The sequence below is a fragment of the Procambarus clarkii genome, chromosome 10 (assembly GCF_040958095.1).
Source record: "Procambarus clarkii isolate CNS0578487 chromosome 10, FALCON_Pclarkii_2.0, whole genome shotgun sequence".
NCBI classification, from domain to species: Eukaryota; Metazoa; Arthropoda; class Malacostraca; order Decapoda; family Cambaridae; genus Procambarus; species Procambarus clarkii.
This window is the reverse complement of record NC_091159.1, coordinates 39,631,502-39,650,390: the sequence shown is the minus strand read 5'-3', so window position 1 is coordinate 39,650,390 and position 18,889 is coordinate 39,631,502. Positions and strand designations below refer to the sequence as shown.

The 18,889-nt window shown below is 43.5% G+C and overlaps 1 protein-coding gene across 1 annotated transcript in view; it reads right to left on the bottom strand.

Annotated features, from left to right (window-relative positions):
- LOC123745507 (fibrillin-2) overlaps positions 1 to 18,889 on the bottom strand; it is a 196,791-nt gene that overhangs the window by 89,157 nt on the left and 88,745 nt on the right. The window contains 3 exon segments of the mRNA XM_069322332.1: positions 5,167 to 5,386; positions 5,388 to 5,437; positions 17,607 to 17,745. Coding sequence (XP_069178433.1) covers positions 5,167 to 5,386; positions 5,388 to 5,437; positions 17,607 to 17,745 — 409 coding nt within the window.

Here is an 18,889-nt window from a genome sequence, read left to right as displayed (position 1 = left end):
GAAACGCCATCTGGGCCAGCTGCTTTGTTCTTACCGAGCTCCTTTAGCATATTTTCCACTTCATCTCTAGACACCACTATCCGCTCTATGTTGTTCTCTGGAATTCTTATTGTGTCTGGTTCTCTGAAGATTTCATTTTGTACAACACACTTTGGAACTTTTCATTTAATGTTTCACACATTTCCTTTTCATTTTCCGTGAATCTGTTTCCCATTTTCAACCTCTGGATATTATCCTTTACCTGCAATTTGTTGTTTATGAATTTGTAGAATAGGCCCGGTTCTGTTTTACATTTATCCGCTATCCCTTTTTCAAATTTCTTTCTGCCTCTCTCCTTACTACTGTATAGTTTGTTTCTCGCATCTTTGTATCGCTGGTATGTTTGGGGGTTTGACCTCTTCCTATACTGATTCCATTTTTGTGTCTTTTGGTCTCTTGCCCTCTCACAATTTCTGTCGAACCAATCCTGTTTTCTGGCCCTGCATCTCTGTTTTGGTATGAATGTTTGTGTGCCTTCCTCGTATATTTTTAAAAATTTGGCATACATTTCATTTACTTCCCTGCCTAGCAACAATTCTGTCCAATTACACTCATTAAAAACATTTCGAAGTTCCCCATAGTTGCCTATCCTTAAATCGAGTTTATCAACTGTTTCAATGTAGTGTGTGTTTCAATGTGTGTGTGTAGTGTCTGTTTCAATTCAACTGTGTGGTGTAGTACCTGTGTGTTTCTTGATAATTTGTATTCCAGTCTTGTGGGTATTCCCCTTTCCCCTCTGTAATCTTGTAGTGGTTCCATCTGACTGTTCCTCTCTCTTATATTTTCTACTCTGTTTCTGCCTTCCTCTAAAAAATTTCCAGTAGTGTCACATTGATCTTCCCATCTATAACGCTGTGTACCTCTCATGTGAAATTCCGGACACTGAAGATTGTAGCATTTTTTGTCCCTAATTGAAAATTGACATAATTTAGGATATAAGTATCTACACCCTGTTCCAAAACGGCATGTACCCTCGCCAACATGTTCCTGCATTTTCAAGGATACAGAAAATTGCATTTTGCTCCTTTTTTTCAATAGATGCATATTCCTTAAGTGTAGAATTTGCAAATATTTTCAGTTTTTAAGTTTTTCAGGGTATTTATACCTGTGCCTGTCTTGTCTACCTCTTTATTGGAGCCATCTCTGTCTTTCATCCCAATTCCTTCATTTATGCACTCTGTCTCACTGTTTCTCTTATTGTTTATATTACCTGGCTCAGCAATATTGTTGTTGTTTTGTGCCACAATACCCTCTTCCTCCACACTACTGCTGTGGTTCTCTAAACTACCTGTTTCCTGAGTTTTGGTCGTTATCCAGTGTTTTCTTTTCCCAGTCCGCATATATCACTGGTAGTTTTTCTGTGAATGATAATCTCTGTGACTCGGGAATGTTTTTCATCAGTTTAGTTATGTCCTCCCATATTAACCTGTCATCTTTGCAAACCCAGTAAATTCCTTGCCTGTTTGTGCATCCTGAAGATAATTCTGCACAGCCCAGGTGAAATCTTATGGTACAGATGAAACACTTCACGCCTACAGTACATCTTCCCAATACTTCCGAACACTCGCTACACATCTCCATTGTCTGATGTATTGTATTGTATTTGTGCTTCACTGTATGGATCACTAGTTGATTTCAGTAATTTTACTATTTATAATATTATATGTATATATTTATAATATTATATGTATATATTTATAATATTATATGTATATATTTATAATATTATATGTATATATTTATAATATTATATGTATACCGTATATTTGTAATATTATGTATGTTATTTTGTTCAAGCTTTATGGCAGGTACTTAGCGTAGGGTAGTGAAGATGGTCCCCAATGTGGTACAGTTGACCCCTTGTTGTCCCAGGATGATGCCACCAGTTTCCAGTTACTCGATTTATAACACTGATTTATTATTTGCTTGTATTATTACAAGGAATTTTCTGCCTAATTTCCGGCTTGCAATGATATTCACTCACTCTATTACTAATTCCTAGATCCCCATTTCCTTATTACACTATATATTGTCAGTATATTATCACTGAGGGACTTGCCAAACACTGGGGTAGGCCTCATGGCGTTTGTAAACACAGCCTAGCTGATGCCGTCTCTTGCCACTATTCTATATTTGTAATATTCTATATTTGTAATATTCTATGCACGATTCTCCTACACTTCCAACTTAAATGTGTGTTGTGATACCCGTTCCACTTCACTGTTCCATGAATCACTGTTCACTATTTTTTTTTCCTTATATCACCTACAAGCAATTACACAGCCTCATGGCACTGCTTCCACGTGGTCACCCATTTATTCTCTATTAAACACAGAGTTCCATTGTTAATAACTGTATTCAACTTTCCAACGGGTCACTATGCACTTTGTGATGTCTGTAATCAGTAATTCATAGCTGCAGTCCTAAGAAATCCCGGTAAATATCACGATTTTAACGGAACGCGCACGATAGGTCTTCCCCCTCCCATGACACCAGCTGACCTCTCAGCCATCTGTGCGGAAGCCTGAACTTTGCGACGATGATCTACCCGCCAGGTAGGATTTAGCTTCGTCGGCTGCTCTGGTCTCTTCGGGGACGTCCCTTCCGCCTCTCTCGCGATCACTGGGTTTGGACCCCGGGGACCATGCGTCGGCTGCTGCATCGCCGGCTTCCTCTTTGGGTTTTTCGAGATTCAGACCCTTGGTGTTTTCAGAGCCCTCGCTCGATATATTCATGGATGTGTTGTCTCTCGGCTGCGGCTCTGTGACCAGTGCTCACCAGGCCGGCCAGGGACAGTAAAGTCCGTCCTTCTGTCGAGCCCACAGCACGGTGCGGGAGTTCGCGGCGGTGTGGTTTGCTCTTCAAAGGACGACCTGTCTCCTTTCGTTCCCCTCTCCAAGAAATGGACAGTCGACATCGACTCCTTCATTTGGCTTTTCCAGACGTTTGGTCGCCTCGAGGTGGACCTCTTCGCATCGGAGTGGTCACGGCGCTTTTCCCTGTATATGGCGCCCTTCCCCGACATGTGAGGCTGTTGGGGTCGATGCCTTTCGGCAAGACTGGTCAAGGTGGGGGTTCCTGTACCTCTTTCCACCGGTTCAGCTGTTACTCTAGATCCTGACTCGCTTGGAGACTTACCAGGGGAGAGTTGTTCTCTTGGCCCAGTGGTGGCTGGCCCAGCCGTGTATTCATTTGCTGCTTGCTCAGTGTCCAAACGAGGAGGTTTTCCCGCGGCTCCACCTCTTTCAGCAGATCGGACCAGAACGTCACGTGGTTGGTTCAATCTTCTCTTCAAGCCTTCACGTATGGAATTTTTGACTCGAGTTTATCATCATCTCTAAGGTGCGCACGTGGCTTCCTTGTTAGTATAACACCTGCGGGCTTCGTCTCGGTGGCAGTATGAAGTTTCCTGGCGGTCCTTCCGTTTTTTCTTGTGTCTTCGTCGTTGTCCTTCGCTTTCTGTTAGGGTGGTGTTGTCCTTTCTCTCTTGGTTGTTCCAGGACCGTTATCTTATGCCTAACACTGTCGCCTCGTATCGTGCAGCGCTGGCAGAGCTGCTTCAGCTTGCTTTCAGTATTGATGTTACTTCTGCGCCGTTTCACAAGCTGTCTCGTGCCTTGCTTCACCTCCGGCCTACTCATGCACCGCCTGAGCAGTCCTGGTCTTTGGACAGAGTGCTCTCTTTTCTTTCTTCTCCTCGGTTTGTTGTGGTCCCTTCGGTTCAGGATTGTTTCTCCAAGGCTCTTTTACTGTTGGCATTGGCCTCTGGGGGTCGGATTGGGGAGCGTCATGCTCTCCTCCGGCGCAGGGGTTTCTGCTCCTTCAGTCTTCGTGATGTTTTGTTCATTTGCAACCGTCTCATTTTTTTCTGGCAAAGAATGAGACTGCTGCTTTCCGGAAGGGTCCCTGGGTTGTTAATGCTTGGTTGGTCAGGCTGGGGGAGCATAATGTTTTGTGTCCGGTTGCAGCTCTTCGCCGCTTTATGCGCGCCACAGCTTCTGTGCCCGGGGACATGCTTTGGGTTGATTTGGTTTTCCTTCTTCCCTGTTCGTGGGTGCGGGTCTCCCAGGTCGTCCTCAGAGTTGTTAAATCTAGCCAGCCTGCGGTCTATCCCTGTGCCCATGACGTTTGTATGTTCGCTGCTGTTGTTGCCATCTTTGGCAACAGGTCCTGGGCTGACATTCGGGCACTGGGCTTTTTGCAGTCGAACAGGGTCCTGGTTGCTCGTTACCTAGTGAATGTTCCTGGGCCTAGTTGGGCCTGTGTCGATTTGGGTCGGCGGCTGCAGCCAGTTGTCTCGACTTCGAGTTGAGGAGTGAGCAGCGACCGTCTCCTGGGTAATGTTTGTCCCTATGTTTTTTCTCTGTGGGTAGTTAGCTCCGGGGAGCCGAAGGGGCTCCCCCAAGAAAACCAGAGTTGAATGTAACGAAATGCCATTTTCTGGGTGAGACCCGGAGGCTCCCCAACATCCCACCCTCCCTCCCTTCGGTCGGCGTTACTTTCGCATATTTTTGACATCCAGCTTCAGAACTGACAGGTGGATGTAGGGTAGGGGGTCTGGGGCTCCCCTTTCCCCCTCCAGGGAGGGGGGAGCTGTGCAGACAGCAGCTCGGTGACGTGTGACATTATGCTCGTTTGCTTGTTTATTTTAGGGGAGTTCTATTCACCTGTTCGGCTTTTGGTATCAATATTTTCACCAGAATAGGGGTTTGTTTTGGAATGCTTACCTTTCTGGGTGCCTGACCCAGTCGATGGCAGATATAGAATGCTTCCAACCACACGGGGGTTTCTATAGGCCATTGCGGCCCCCATGCCTCTCTGAGGGGGCCAGGTTCTGGCTCGTGGTTCCTGGTAGGCCCACAGAACTCCATACACATGACTGATGCCAAAGTTTGACATTAGCATATCAGCCTAGTAAGCTCCGGGGAGCCTCCGGGTCTCGCCCAGAAAATGGTGTTTCATTACATTCAACGCTGACTTTTTTTAAAACATTCTGAAAGTATTTATAATATTCTAATGAGTAATAATTAGATCAATGTTTTTTTTCTAAATAGAAAAAACAAACATTTCAACATAAATATTAATACTTAAATCAGAAGACAAAAACAAAATATACAAATTATTTACATGTATTCCTCTCTGGACATGGCTCACAGCTGAAACCCCAGGCAGCACCCATCGAGCAGCAACATTTCATTTTCGTGATGTCAGCTCTCATCGGAACACTGCAGATTCCATCTTCATAATTCATAAAGCAAGTCTCTTCTCTCATGTCTATACATTCGGCACGGTTAGGCAGCAGCATGTAGCCCTCTGGACACTGGCACTCAAAACTGCCAATAGTGTTTGAAACAATGTCCATTCTTGCATTTGTTCTTGTCTGCACATTCATCAACATCTGACCAATAACAAGAGAATATTTGTTGACTAATAGTAACCCCAATATCATAAATAATGTATACTATTTTCAACCCAGAACTTTATTATTGCATTATGTTTCTCTTGAATTTAATTATATTGCCTGAATAAATAATAAAATTTTGCCTGAATACCTTTCAGATTACTGCCTGGATACCTAGTCAAATGTTGCTCGAGTAACTAGCAGATTGGTGCTTGGACAATTATTCAAATTTGAATTGAGTAACTAGCAGACTTGGTTAGTAAATAGCCATATTGTGATTTATTATCAAACCATAACAAAAGAACAAATGTAATATGTGAAAGTGAAGCATATTAACTCTGTGAACATTATTTCTTAAGATGGTTTACCTCATTATACTGCAGTTACAACACTGGAAGGTGAATTAGATTATATTTGCATGGTATTTGTTCTTCCTACAAATTTAAATACATATTCAGGCACTATGTTGGACAGAATTGGTTGCTCATTTGAGTATAAAGTTCAGAAAATAGTGGAATAATGGAAATAAAGGTCTGGAACTGCTTCAGTCATCATTCACAACTTAACTGACTATCTCATGAAGTGGACAACAAGCAGCCAGAACACTTTATGAGACCGCTAGTTAAAAAAATATTAAGAGTTGCAGATACTTCTGCATCCTGTCTAAAATCAGAGTCTGCTGTGAACTTTCTGCAGATATATAAAATATATTTTACACATATTAACTGCATACAAATTTTTTTTAATTTTTAATCTTTAACAGTGCCATTAAGGAAGTCAATAGTATTCCCCACATTTAAATCATATAAATTGTATTCTCCGATGGAACATTTTAAAAACATTTAATTCACCTTGACTCTCAGAAGAGGAAATGTAATAGTTGTGAGGTCACTGGATATTTTCAAGCACAAGATAGGGCTATGTTATAGTGGGTGTGCTTGGGTATAAATGGCAGCTGCCTTGCATTTGCCAGTAGGCTTTCTGCAATCTTTTCTCTTCTTATGTTTTTATAAAAACTTAATAGCAGATTCTGTGATATCACAATAAGAGAGCAGGGAAAGGGCTGAGCTGAGGGATAACGTCAATTCAACCAGTGATGGAAGACTTAAAGAGATTACCAGAGATGAAGTAAGGAGGCACCTTATTGGGCTGGACACAATTAGAGCAAAGTCTGAAACTCTGTGAAAGCTACTTACTATAATATGTGACAAAGGTGCAAACTAATTACCCAAATGAGCAGAAAGATACTGGAAAGATATTTTAAATGATAATGGAAAGATATTTTAAGTGTCAGATTAGTGAATACTTTAAATGGAATCGGTTAAAAGGTGAAGAGGTGGCGGCCGACTTCACACTCACTTCAAGCACATACACGACAAAAGAGTACACAGTCCCAGAACCTTGACACTGGTCAAATGAAAGTCGAGAGGCAGACCAGAGAGGCAAAGATAAACACCAGAAGTATAACTAGGCAAGTATTCCCCCTAGCAACACCCACCCCTGGTCTGCTCACCCCTCATTCTTTATATCCCAAACCTGCACACAGAAATAACATCACATGAGACCAGAAGACATGGCAGTATGTGCAGAATACCCCCGTTGAAAAGCGGAGGTGCAACAGGTACTCTGAGAGAGAACTCTATCAACATCCGAGGCCCGAGACTGTTCAACACGCTTCCGCTACACATAAGGGGTATAACTGGCAATCCCCTCACAGTGTTCAAGAGAGAACTGGATAAGCACCTCCAAAGGATACCTGATCAACCAGGCTGTGACTCATACGTCAGGCTGCGAGCAGCCGCGTCCAACAGCCTGGTTGATCAGTCCAGCAACCAGGAGGCCTGGTCGACGACCGGGCCGCGGGGACGCTAAGCCCCGGAAGCACCTCAAGGTAACCTCAAGGTAACCATCTACAATAATGTAACAAACACTCCACACAATTTATAACATAATTTACAATAATGTCTGTGCAATAGTGAGTGTAAATACACTGGATGCTCACTAATTTAAACTTCATCTATGAGTAACTAACAAAATCAAAGCCAATGTACAGTATATAGGTGTATATATATATATACATGCATATATAACCTCACAAATCCAGATTATATCACTCAAGGCTTGATCTGAATTTGCTGAAAATCTGGACATTCAGAAATTGAGCTTTCTCTTGGGGAAGCCCTTTGTTGTTTTCTATATCAGCTTCTTATGGCAAATACTGTCGCTTCATATCATGTAGTGCTGGTGGAGACGTTCCAGCTTGCATTAGGTGTCAATACTACCTAGGTGCCAATTGGCAGACTGTCTCATGCCTTGTTTCACCTTTGGCTTGCTCATGCGCTGCCTGAGCCAGCCTGGCCATTGGACTGACTTTTCTTACCTCTTCTCATTTTCAGTGTCTCCTTTGGTCTGGGACTCCAGCCCCCCCTCAAACAAGTAGGGGAGGTGGGGCAAACAAGCTCACAATATTACCAAGAGATTTTGATCATTTGTTTACATAGTGGTAAGTTCTTTCACCTGATTATCGAGGCTTCAGTCTCTTTTGAATCCAGCAGTAGCTTGTTTCGACTTGATGAACTTCTGCTTGTTTTCTCTGGTGTGGTGGAAAACATATATTACCTGAACAAATCCACAAGGGCCGTGATGAGGGTTCGAACCTATGTCCAAGAGGATCCCAGACGCGACTTAATTGACTGAACTACGACATGGATAAGAATTGCAACCAGGAAATCAACTTGACCTACCACGGATCCTGCTGTCTCTCCGAGACACAAACCAGGTTTTTACGCAATTCCCCCATGCACTCAAGCTCTGTCAACAAGCTGTTCTACCTCTTCGCCCTTACATCATTACACACAGAAATCACAATAGCGTGATGGATCAAATGAACAAATCCACAAGGGCCGTGACGAGGGTTCGAACCTATGTCCGAGAGGATCCCAGACGCACCTTAATCGCCATGTCCCGGAAAGCCTGCAGGATCCGTGGTAGGTCAAGTTGATTTCCCGGTTGCAATTAGTATCCATGTCGTAGCTCAGTCGATTAACACTTTGCTGCTTCAGTCGCGATCCCGGTCGTCAACAATTTTTCTTATGGTTACGCGACAGTGACTACTCATAGAGTTGCGAGAAAAAATATTTGTATAAAATCCATTTATTATCCGAACAACTTGGGGATAGTTTACAAATGTTTGCCATGAAATTTACGTTTTCTCTAATAGCTGAACAGCTTATTAAAGAGAATGGCGTGGCAGTGAATCATCGTGGTAAAACAATTGTATTATTGACACCACGAGTATAATCGACGTAGTTTTTATATATGTTGCCGGACGAACGCATCCTTACGTGACCTTTAATACTTATGTTCTTATAGAACATTCTATTGCGAACACATTGGAACAAAAATGAAATACATACATCGAAAAATAATGTCAGGACAGTGAATTGAATATACACTTTTCAAAGCAAGTTTCACCGATATGCCGCCGCGGGTAACACTTTGGCCACTTTCCACACTGTTTTGAGTGGACTACGACATTGAATCTATATTTATATGCATATGTCCGTGTAGAGAATTTTATTGCGATTTCAGTGATACCAAAATTAACGCTGTAGCACAACTGTGGGCTTCACAACCATTAAGAGAGTGGGAACATTTTGTTGCTGTTTGGCGCTCTCAGCAAGTGATCTGAATAGGTTTTTATTTGGTGTTGATATGCCTTATGCTTTGGCGGCATTTTATAGGTATGTTCTTATAGACAATTCTATTGCGAACACAGTGATACCAAATTTAAATACGTACGCCTACAATTAGTGTCAGGACAGTCAAAAGAGTATACACTTTTCAGTCTTACCGCTTAGGCACGCGAAACGCCGATATCACATGGGGTAAGTTTTTTTTTCAGAACACAGTGAGCACCAAAGTGTTAAGGTGCGTCTGGAATCCTCTCGGACGTAGGTTTGAACCCTCATCACGGCCCATGTGGATTTGTTTATTTGATGTATCACACTATTGTGATTTCTGTGTGAAATATATTATCTCTCCCAGCACCTCTGTGAAGGGCTGGGTTCTGGCTCTGGTCCCTAGCAAGCCTCTAGAATGCTACAGCTGATGTAGATGGTAACCATCTCAGCATAATGCTTCAGGGAGCCACTGGGGCACTCACAGAAATTCCCATTTCATTACACTCAAAACTTTTTTTTTTTTGCAAGTAGGGCACAAAATAGATAAATACTGCCTGTAAATACTGTACATCTGTACAATAGGAATTTGACTGGAGAGAGGGACTGAGTAGGTGGCCGAGTAGGAGTAAGGAATCAAGCAAGCAGGAGAGAGAGTGAGTTTGGGTGGACAGATAGGAGTGGGGAATCGGGCAGGCAGGAGTGAAGGATCGGGTGCGTGGATGAGAGTGAGAGACATCAGGAGGGATCTGGAAGGTGGGTAAGAGAGATCACATGGCCAGGCAGGTGTCATCAGATAGGGAGGCGACAGGAGGAAGGGATTATCAGAAGGGATCAGGCAGGATTTAGGAAGGGATCGCTATAGGACTGTGTGAGAGGAATTGAGAAGGTAGGTGTTATCAGGTAGGCAGGAGTTATTGGGCAGGTTGGCAGGAGTTATCAGGAGGGTGGACAGAAATTTTCAAGAGTTATTGAAAAGGTGGGTAAGAGTTACTTGGTGGGAGTTATTGAATGGATGAGCTGGAGCTACTGGGTCATTCAGATGAAGTTATCTAACCCATCCTCTTGTTTATATAGTAGTTTTTGTAGCTATGTGGACCATCATACATATATTGACATAAAAGGCAGGTAGAATTAGGTACTATTCACTTTACAGAGTAAAAAAAAAATAAAGCTAAAAAGCAAACTTAAATATTCCTAGTATAGCATGTATTAGGCCAAGGAAGGTTAGGTTAGATTAGGTTTAGGTTCTCTTCGCAACATAAATACAAAACCTTTTCCGGTTTGTCCAAATTCAATAGTACCACTTTCTCCTTTTTTTAATTGCCTTTTACATCAGAATATGTACAACGGTACTCATCGTTATTATAAGTACTACCTAAACAAGAGGATGGGCTGAGTTATCAGGTGGGCAGATGAGATTTATCAGGAGGGTGAACAGTTGTTATCGGGATGGCAGATGGAAGTTATTGGATGAGCGGGTAAGCAGGAAGAATTGAGAACAACCAGAACAATTTTCACAAATTAATTTTTCTGAGGCATTTAAAGCTACTGTGAGGACATGCATACCAAATACAAGCTTTCCTTGTATAAGAGTGTTGTCTCACCTGTCATTTCTCTAGCATTTCTACAAGCTTTTCTTCCAAGGGTAAATGGAATTTTCATTCCATGGATAATAAGGCCCAATTACTAGAAAAACATGATTGTGGCCAGGAAGAAAAGTGGCTGGCATAGGAGTATGGCATTCTCAATGGGGTACAGTTAGTTGAAAGAGACCAATGTTACATGGCATTTGCTATGTACAGTAACATTGGTCGCTTTCAGCCAACATTGAAAACTGGGTTGGTACTAGTGCTGTTTCAACATAACAAATTCTGCATTGAATATCATTAAATGCCTCTTTCTGGTGTGCCACTCATTAGTTCACTGATGTTACAACCTGGAAGCATCCAAGTCTTCTTGGACACACACACCAAGACTATGATGCACAAATCCCTAACAGGGACCAGAACCAGGATTGGGCCAACTCAAAGAGGCAACTGGGAACCTGGGACTCCCAAGAGATCCATATAATACCATACAAATTTCCAAATTGCATAGTATACACAACATATATTTTTAGCTTGGTTTTATCAAGTGTTTTACTAACACGTTATGGAATATAAAATTTATAGTGTGGAGTGAGGCTAAGTGAAATTCAACTACTATTCCTGTTATTAGATAATGTTCCTGCCAACCCCACAATTGACTCCTTAACTTTAGGTGATGGTAAGATATATTGCATTACCTCTCAACCAATCCCACATAACTCAACTCATACAGTAAAGGCTATAATGTACATTTTTTTTTAGATATATACAAGAGTTGTTACATTCTTGTACAGCCACTAGTATACTTAGCATTTCGGGCAGACTTCCATTTAAATAAAATCTGTATTAAATTAACTTTCTGGTTAATTACCTCCTAAAATTATGGGGTAGGAGGCAAAGGAATTCCAGGAAAAATAATCCTTGAGAAATTAACATAATATTAAATAAAGGAGGCTATCTTTAACTGGACTAAAGATTTGGGATGAATTTAACATTCTGTTTTAAGAAAGGCTTTGAAGCAAATCCTAATAGTTCCTGTTGGTGAGGCTGAAGAATATTTAAGCTTAGAAAGGTTTTTCTTAAGAGATCCATTACACTTTCAAAACAGGTGGGTGAGGAGTTGGACAAGCAGAATGCAGTAGATTTGTTAGAAATAAATTCTCAACAACACAGTTTATGGTACAATGAGTGAAGACGAAATTATTCAGACCATTCTTGCTGATGTGAGGGAAAAGGAAATGGATGGTGCTATATTATATACAGCACTACAAAATACAGTTCCCTTATGGCAAGTGCTGATCAGCTGATTAATTATGCTTCAAACAGTGATAGTCCAGATATTGCAAGTTTATATCAGTACTTCAGGTGGGACAAAAAACTGATCATCAAGAAGGCCAATTAAAAATAGAGTAAAGGGAAACAAAGATACATACTTGGTTAGATCTCAAAGCCAAGGCCCTTCAACCAGTATAGCCTCAGCATCTGGCAGTCAAAACTGAGTTTGTCAAGCACCTGTACAGTAATTTTAGGTAAGGTAAGGTTAGGTAAAATTTTTAGGTTAACTAAGCTGCTAACAGGCAAATTTTATATTTTTATTTTAGTGTCAATTGTATACAGTATTAACATTCTTCAGTTCACATGTACACAATACTATAGTATTGTACTTATAGTAGAGTGCAATATTTAAATCTGAGGGTGATAAAAATATTTTTACACCAGTATAAGACAAATTTTGTTTTAGTTCAGTTTAATTTATTTCTATGAAGAATCTGCCATAACACTGTGATTCTATTATTGTTATACTGTAAGTAGAAATATGAGTTCTATTGCTTGATGTTTTTTTTTATTTTATGATTCTCAGCTTTGTTATAAAACAGATATTATCAGAGAGGGGGCCCCCCCTCAGTAGTTCCCAAATGCTACAACCTAGAAAATGTCAAAAGCCTTGGAAAACACCTATTCATAGGTGTTTTCCAATCACCTATTGATACACCCAAACACACAGGCCACCTTAGGCGCCCATGTAGCCCTAAGACCCACAACCACCTATCAGGAGCCAGGACCAGAATCTGGTTCACTTAAAGAGGCTGTAAGCTACAACAAACTAACATTTTGGAAGGAGGTAGCTTGGCTAACCCAGGTTCATTGTTTTTGCTAAAAGGAAGTTGAGAAATTGGATTTGCGCATTGTACCAAGTTTCCTCATATCTAAGTTTGGAGGTTACCAGGTGGGTAGCTACCCATCTTGGGAGGATGTATGCAATATTGTATATGATGAAGGCACAAAGCATTTATACCAAAATAGAGATGAAGAACTAGAAAACAAAAAATACAAGGGCCAGAAAACAAGACACAAAAATTGGAATTGATATAGGAAGAGGCCTAACTTTCAATCATACTAGCAATACAAACAAACAAGAAACAACAACACAGCAGTGAGAAGAGAAGTAGAAAGAAATGTGGAGAAATGGATAGCAGGCAACTGTAAAATAGAACCAGACCAATTCTTTATTTATTAAAAACAAGCTGCATGTAAAGGATACAATCCAGAGGTTGAAAATGGGGAATGGATTCACATAAAACTGAATGGGAATGTGTGAAACATTAAATGCAAAGTTCCAAAGTTGTTTGAACAAAATAAGGATTTCAGGGAACCAGACACATTATGAATTTCAGAGACCAATATATAGCACATACAAGTGTCCCAAGATGAAGTAGAAAGTGCACAGGGCTCACATCCTGTTCTTCAGGGCTCCAGTAAACAGATGCCATCTTGCAAAAAACTTTGTCTCCATCTCTCCTGGCTGTGAGAACCTGAGTACTGAGAGTGGCTAAGGCTGGCACATGCAGCAGGAGCTCACAGCTCCGCTGTGCAGCTAGGGGCCACAGCATCATGTAATATTGATAAAACCAGCGTTGAATGTAATGAAACGCTATTTTCTGGGCGAGCCTCAGAGGCTCCCTGGAGCTTATCGGGCTAATGTATGTTAACTTAGACTGGGACATTAATTATGGAGTTCAGACCTACCAGGGACCAGCGCCAGAACCTGGCTCCTTCAGAGAGGTTTCAGGGAGCAATGGCCCTGGAAAACCCCCTTGTGGTTTGAGGCTTTCCTTATCTGCCATCGACCGGGGTTAAGCACCAAGAAAGGTAGGCATAACAATAAGAACCCCACATGGTAAAAAACTAAAACAAAAAACCGAACAGAGAGGTAGAAACGCCCTACAATCCCAAGGAAAAAAGCAAACAAGCAATTATCACATTTTACTGCCGCGCATATCACATTTTACTGCCATGCAGCCCTCCCTACCCCAAGAGGAGGGAGGGGGAGGGGGAGGGGAGGGGCCCTGGACCTCACTGCGCCTTCAGTTCGGAAACTAGGCTTCAACCAACGCGAAAAAAATGCCGACCGGTGGGAGGGAGGGTTGCCAGGGAGCCGAACCCTCCGAAGTGCAAACCAGATTGCTGCGAACTCCCGAACTGTGCTGTGAACCCGACAGAAAGACAGACCCCACCGTGCCTGGCTGGCCTGGTGAGCACTGGTCACAAAGCCCCAGCCGAGAGAGGACGCGTCCGTGAACGCATTGCGTGAAGGCTTGGGAAAGCGCCAAGGCACCGAACCCCGAAAACCCCGAAGAGGAAGCTGGCAACACAGCAACCGACACAAAGCTCCCCAGAGGACAAACCCAACGATCGCGAGAGAAGTGGAAGGGACGTCCCCGAAGGAACCAAAACAGACGCCGAAGCCAAACCCGACCTGGCGGGTAGACCAGCACGGCAAAGTTCAAACTACCGCATAACCGCTCGAGCAACTGTCGAGTGACCTGGGACCCCCTCAGAAATAGCTGATGGCGGGATCGCAGCCGTCGCATCGCCTCTGGAGGGAGAGACAAGGAATTGGTGCGAAAATCGCAAACAAGACTCAGCCAGGTCTGAACCTGGGACGGAACCAGATGGGACTTCCTCTAGTTCACCAGAAACCCTAACCTGGCGAGCTGGGAAAGAACCATATCCCTGACGAGCAGACAAGCTGACCGACTGGGAGTCCACACCAGTAGTCGTCGAGGTTAGCCAAAACCTGAATCCCTAGAAGACGCAGACGGGTCACCGCAACCCAGATAAGACGCATGAAAACGCGAGGTGCCAGATTCAAGCCAAAAGGGAGGCAACGAAAGCGGTAAGCCTGATGCCTCACCACGAAACCTAACCAGTCCCTGAACCCCTGATGAATAGGAACGTGCCAATAAGCATCCTTGAGGTCTAGGGACACCATCCAGGCACCCAGCTCGCAACAAAAGCTGGACCTGAGACAGAGTAATCATCCGAAAGAAGGAGCAAGGAATCCAGGGGTTCAGACGGAACCGAAACCTAACCAGTCCCTGAACCCCTGATGAATAGGAACGTGCCAATAAGCATCCTTGAGGTCTAGGGACACCATCCAGGCACCCAGCTCGCAACAAAAGCTGGACCTGAGACAGAGTAATCATCCGAAAGAAGGAGCAAGGAATCCAGGGGTTCAGACGGAACAAGTCCAGAATGAACCTTAGATTCGCACAGTCCCGTTCAGCACTGGAAACAGGCGGGAAACCCACCTGAAGGACAGGGTCGTTTCGATCACGCCCAAGCGCACCCACTCCAAGATGATTTGACAAAGTGAAAGAGAAGCAACCTGCCCTGTCAGCCTTGAACCCCCGGAAGGAGGTCGAGTCGCCCAACGCCACCGCAGGCCGGATGACACGACTGAAAAGGCCCACAAATCGTGGGACCAAGCATGGGCAAACAGAGCGAGCCTCCCCCCCATCGCCCCATCAACGGGGCGAACCGTGAAAGGGCCGATGCCCCTTACGAGAACAAAACGTCGAACAGGGCGAAGGTGTACTGGTGGGACTCAGAAGCCTCGGCAGGAGGAACCGGCTCAAATGGCTCCGTCCCCGACCCGGATGGGGCAGCCCCCGAGGTAGCCCGAGTCTCATTACCAACTAAACCCTGTGCCGAGGCCAAAACCCTCAGACTTTTGGAGCCTGACACGGGGAGAGGTGCAGGAAGAACCACAGGGGAAGGACCAGAAAGCGCGGAAGAAGCCAAAGCCAAAGCGACTAACGCCCCCCCAAGTCACGGTCCCTAAAATCAAAATGGGGCAGCCTCGGGGCATCCGGGTGGGAAACCAACTTAGCACGTTGCAGTAACCTAAACCTAACATTCAACGCTGATGCTGCCTGTACCCTAACAGGAAAAGCCTAAGAGTAAAACTGGAGCACAAGCAGAGAACATGACTCGCAAGACTCCGGGTCAAAGGTGTCGTTGACCAAACAGGCAGCATGACGGAGGCAAAACAGGTGACTGTCACCCTGAGACAAGGGCACACTGCAACCTTCAAACCCGCACAAGGCAGGCTGGAACTCAGGAGACACATCCATGAGTCCACCGAGCCCCGATAGGGGTTTCCAGGGTCCGTAGGGTAACAACTACGGGAAGCCCGGGCAAGGTGTTGCTAACCGGTTAAGAAACCCAAACAAAACAAGGGGTAGATGATAACACTGAAAACCCCTGGGACGTGTACAAGCACGGTGGCCTAGCAGAGGGCCACCAAAACAATATCAGGGATACTATAGACCCATGAGGCAGAACCTCCATCAGGCAAACAAAAACAAAACAAAACAAAACCACCGCAAAAGTACACTGTCCCCAGAGGCAACAGGAACCAGTCGTCGCTTAGGTGGCAGGTCGCGCAACACCTTGACGCCCTAACTAGCACAACACCGCTGCCTACCCAAGGCCAAACAAGGGACCCAAGCTCCAGCTGGCCCCAAGGGCAAGGCAAATGCAGAGCAGCAAGAACCCCTACGGGAGCCGTTCCCGAACGCCCCAGAGAAGATAACCCTGACACGCAGGGGCAGTACTCACAGGATGTCTAGGGAAGGAAGCCCCTAAGCGCATGCAGCCCGGGCACTGATGAGGTATTCCTGGCCACCGCACATCACACAAAGACAGCAGAGAACGCCACACGAGGCAAACACCGCCCAGGAATTTGAGGCCAGAGAAGCGTCTGTCCCAGTTGACACTAGCTTACAAACTGAAAGCAGCCGGCGCGGTGAGGTCCGGGCCCCCCCCCCCCTCCCCTTCCCGGGGAGAGGAGGGCTGCGCGGATGACCGGCGCGGCAGTAAATTGTGATAATTGCTTGTTTGATTGTTTCCTTGGGATTGTAGGGAGTTTCTACCTCTCTGTTCGGTTTTTTGTTTTAGTTTTTTACCATGTGGGGTTTGTTTTGTTATGCCTACCTTTCTGGGTGACTAACCCCGGTCGATGGGAGATAAGGAAAACCCCCAACCACAAAGGGGTTTTCCAGGGCCATTGCTCTCTGAAACCTCTCTGAAGGGGCCAGGTTCTGGCGCTGGTCCCTGATAGGTCTGAACTCCATAGCTAATGTTCCGGTCTAACATAACATACATTAGCCCAATAAGCTCCAGGGAGCCGTAGGGGCTCCCCACAGAAAAGACATTTAGCAGATATGAGCAGAGAAAGAGGCTGTGGTAAAAATACATTAAGAGATAAAGACAATAACAGAGAAAGAAAGTGACAGAAACAGATAAATATAAGGATGAAAACACAGAAGTAACAAAAAAAGACAAGCATATGGGAAAAGAAGGAGAAATTGAGAGGCTATAAATTCAAGGGATAATGTGTCATAGGGTGAGGTAACCCACCAGATCTCAACATACAGTAATTTGTAATTGTCATTGAAAAATGAATACTGAAGTCAATCAATTAGACAGAAGTTTGACTGTCAGTTGTTTGCTGTACTCTATACATACATGTACTGATATGTGTTTGTGTTTGTGGTTCATTCTCCCTTTCACTATCTGCTTCTACATTACTTCCAGTTCTCAGTGACTGACCTACACAAAGTGACCCTCCAGCATTCAGTCTGTATCCTCGGTCACACGAACACATGAAGGAGCCGAAGGTGTTGGAACAGTGGCCATTATCGCACAAGTTGTCCATCTCTGCACATTCATCAATATCCTCCAGAATTACCTGAAAAATGTTATATGTAGTTTGAATGTCTTGAATGCCCCTTGGCTACCAATGCTGAGAATATAGTACAATATTTAGAATTATTATCTGATTTTCTACATCTAATTAGAAAGAATGTAAAAGTATCATGCAATAAAGCATTGAAGACATTAAATATATTTAGAAAACACCTATTCATCCACACTTCATTACTCACTATGAGAAAGTTCAGATGTTAGCAACTAGTTTAGTACCAAAATTGAGAGCGTTATTAGGAAATGTATGAAAGCTATTACGAGAAAGGTATGGTCTCCTCTCACAACCTTAGAGGAGAGAACAGAGGTGAAATGATTACTACAAAAGATTACAAAGGAACTACATAGGCTGATGACCAAACCACACACAAGAAGATGAAGAGGCGACAACATTTCGGTCCATCCTTGACCATAATCAAGCAGATTGGTACAGGACAGTCCACAATCGTCTGCAACCACATAGGCTGTTTGATTATGAACAGATTGTGGTAGTACAATGTAAGGCATGGATTTGAAGGAGAAGTAGTGCTAATTCTATTTTTAAGTAAACGCATACATAGCATTACACTGAATTGTATAATTTGATATGCTGTTCTATGTTTATTATTTTGTTAAAAAGTATTTTGCTTTGTTTGAAAACATTTGCTTTATTTTGAAATAATTTTTTTTTAAAGATATGAACTATGGCAAAATAAGTCACTTTTCTGGGGAAACCCCCTTTGAGGCTTCCTGAATCTATTACATAGATTCAGTAATCTGATAACTGAATAGTGAGGATTCTATGTATGGCACATAGATTCAGTGTCATACTACAAGGTGCCATCAATTGAGGAGTTCTTACTGGCCTACCAGGAACCATGAGCCATGGTTCAAAGAGTTGTGGCACTTTGTATGCACCACTAGTGTGGTGCATCACACTATTATGATTTCTGTGTGTAAAGATACTAAATTGTCCGAACCAAACCTACCCGATGACTTGCTCAGAGAAAACATGAACTTTTGTGAGCTGCTATGATTCATAGTACATAATATTTTATTCGTTAGGGATTTTTACATCAAAATGCGATGCATTATTCAAGCAGAGAGGTTGCATAGACATACATACTGACCAGGAGAGTTCAGTCTTTTTT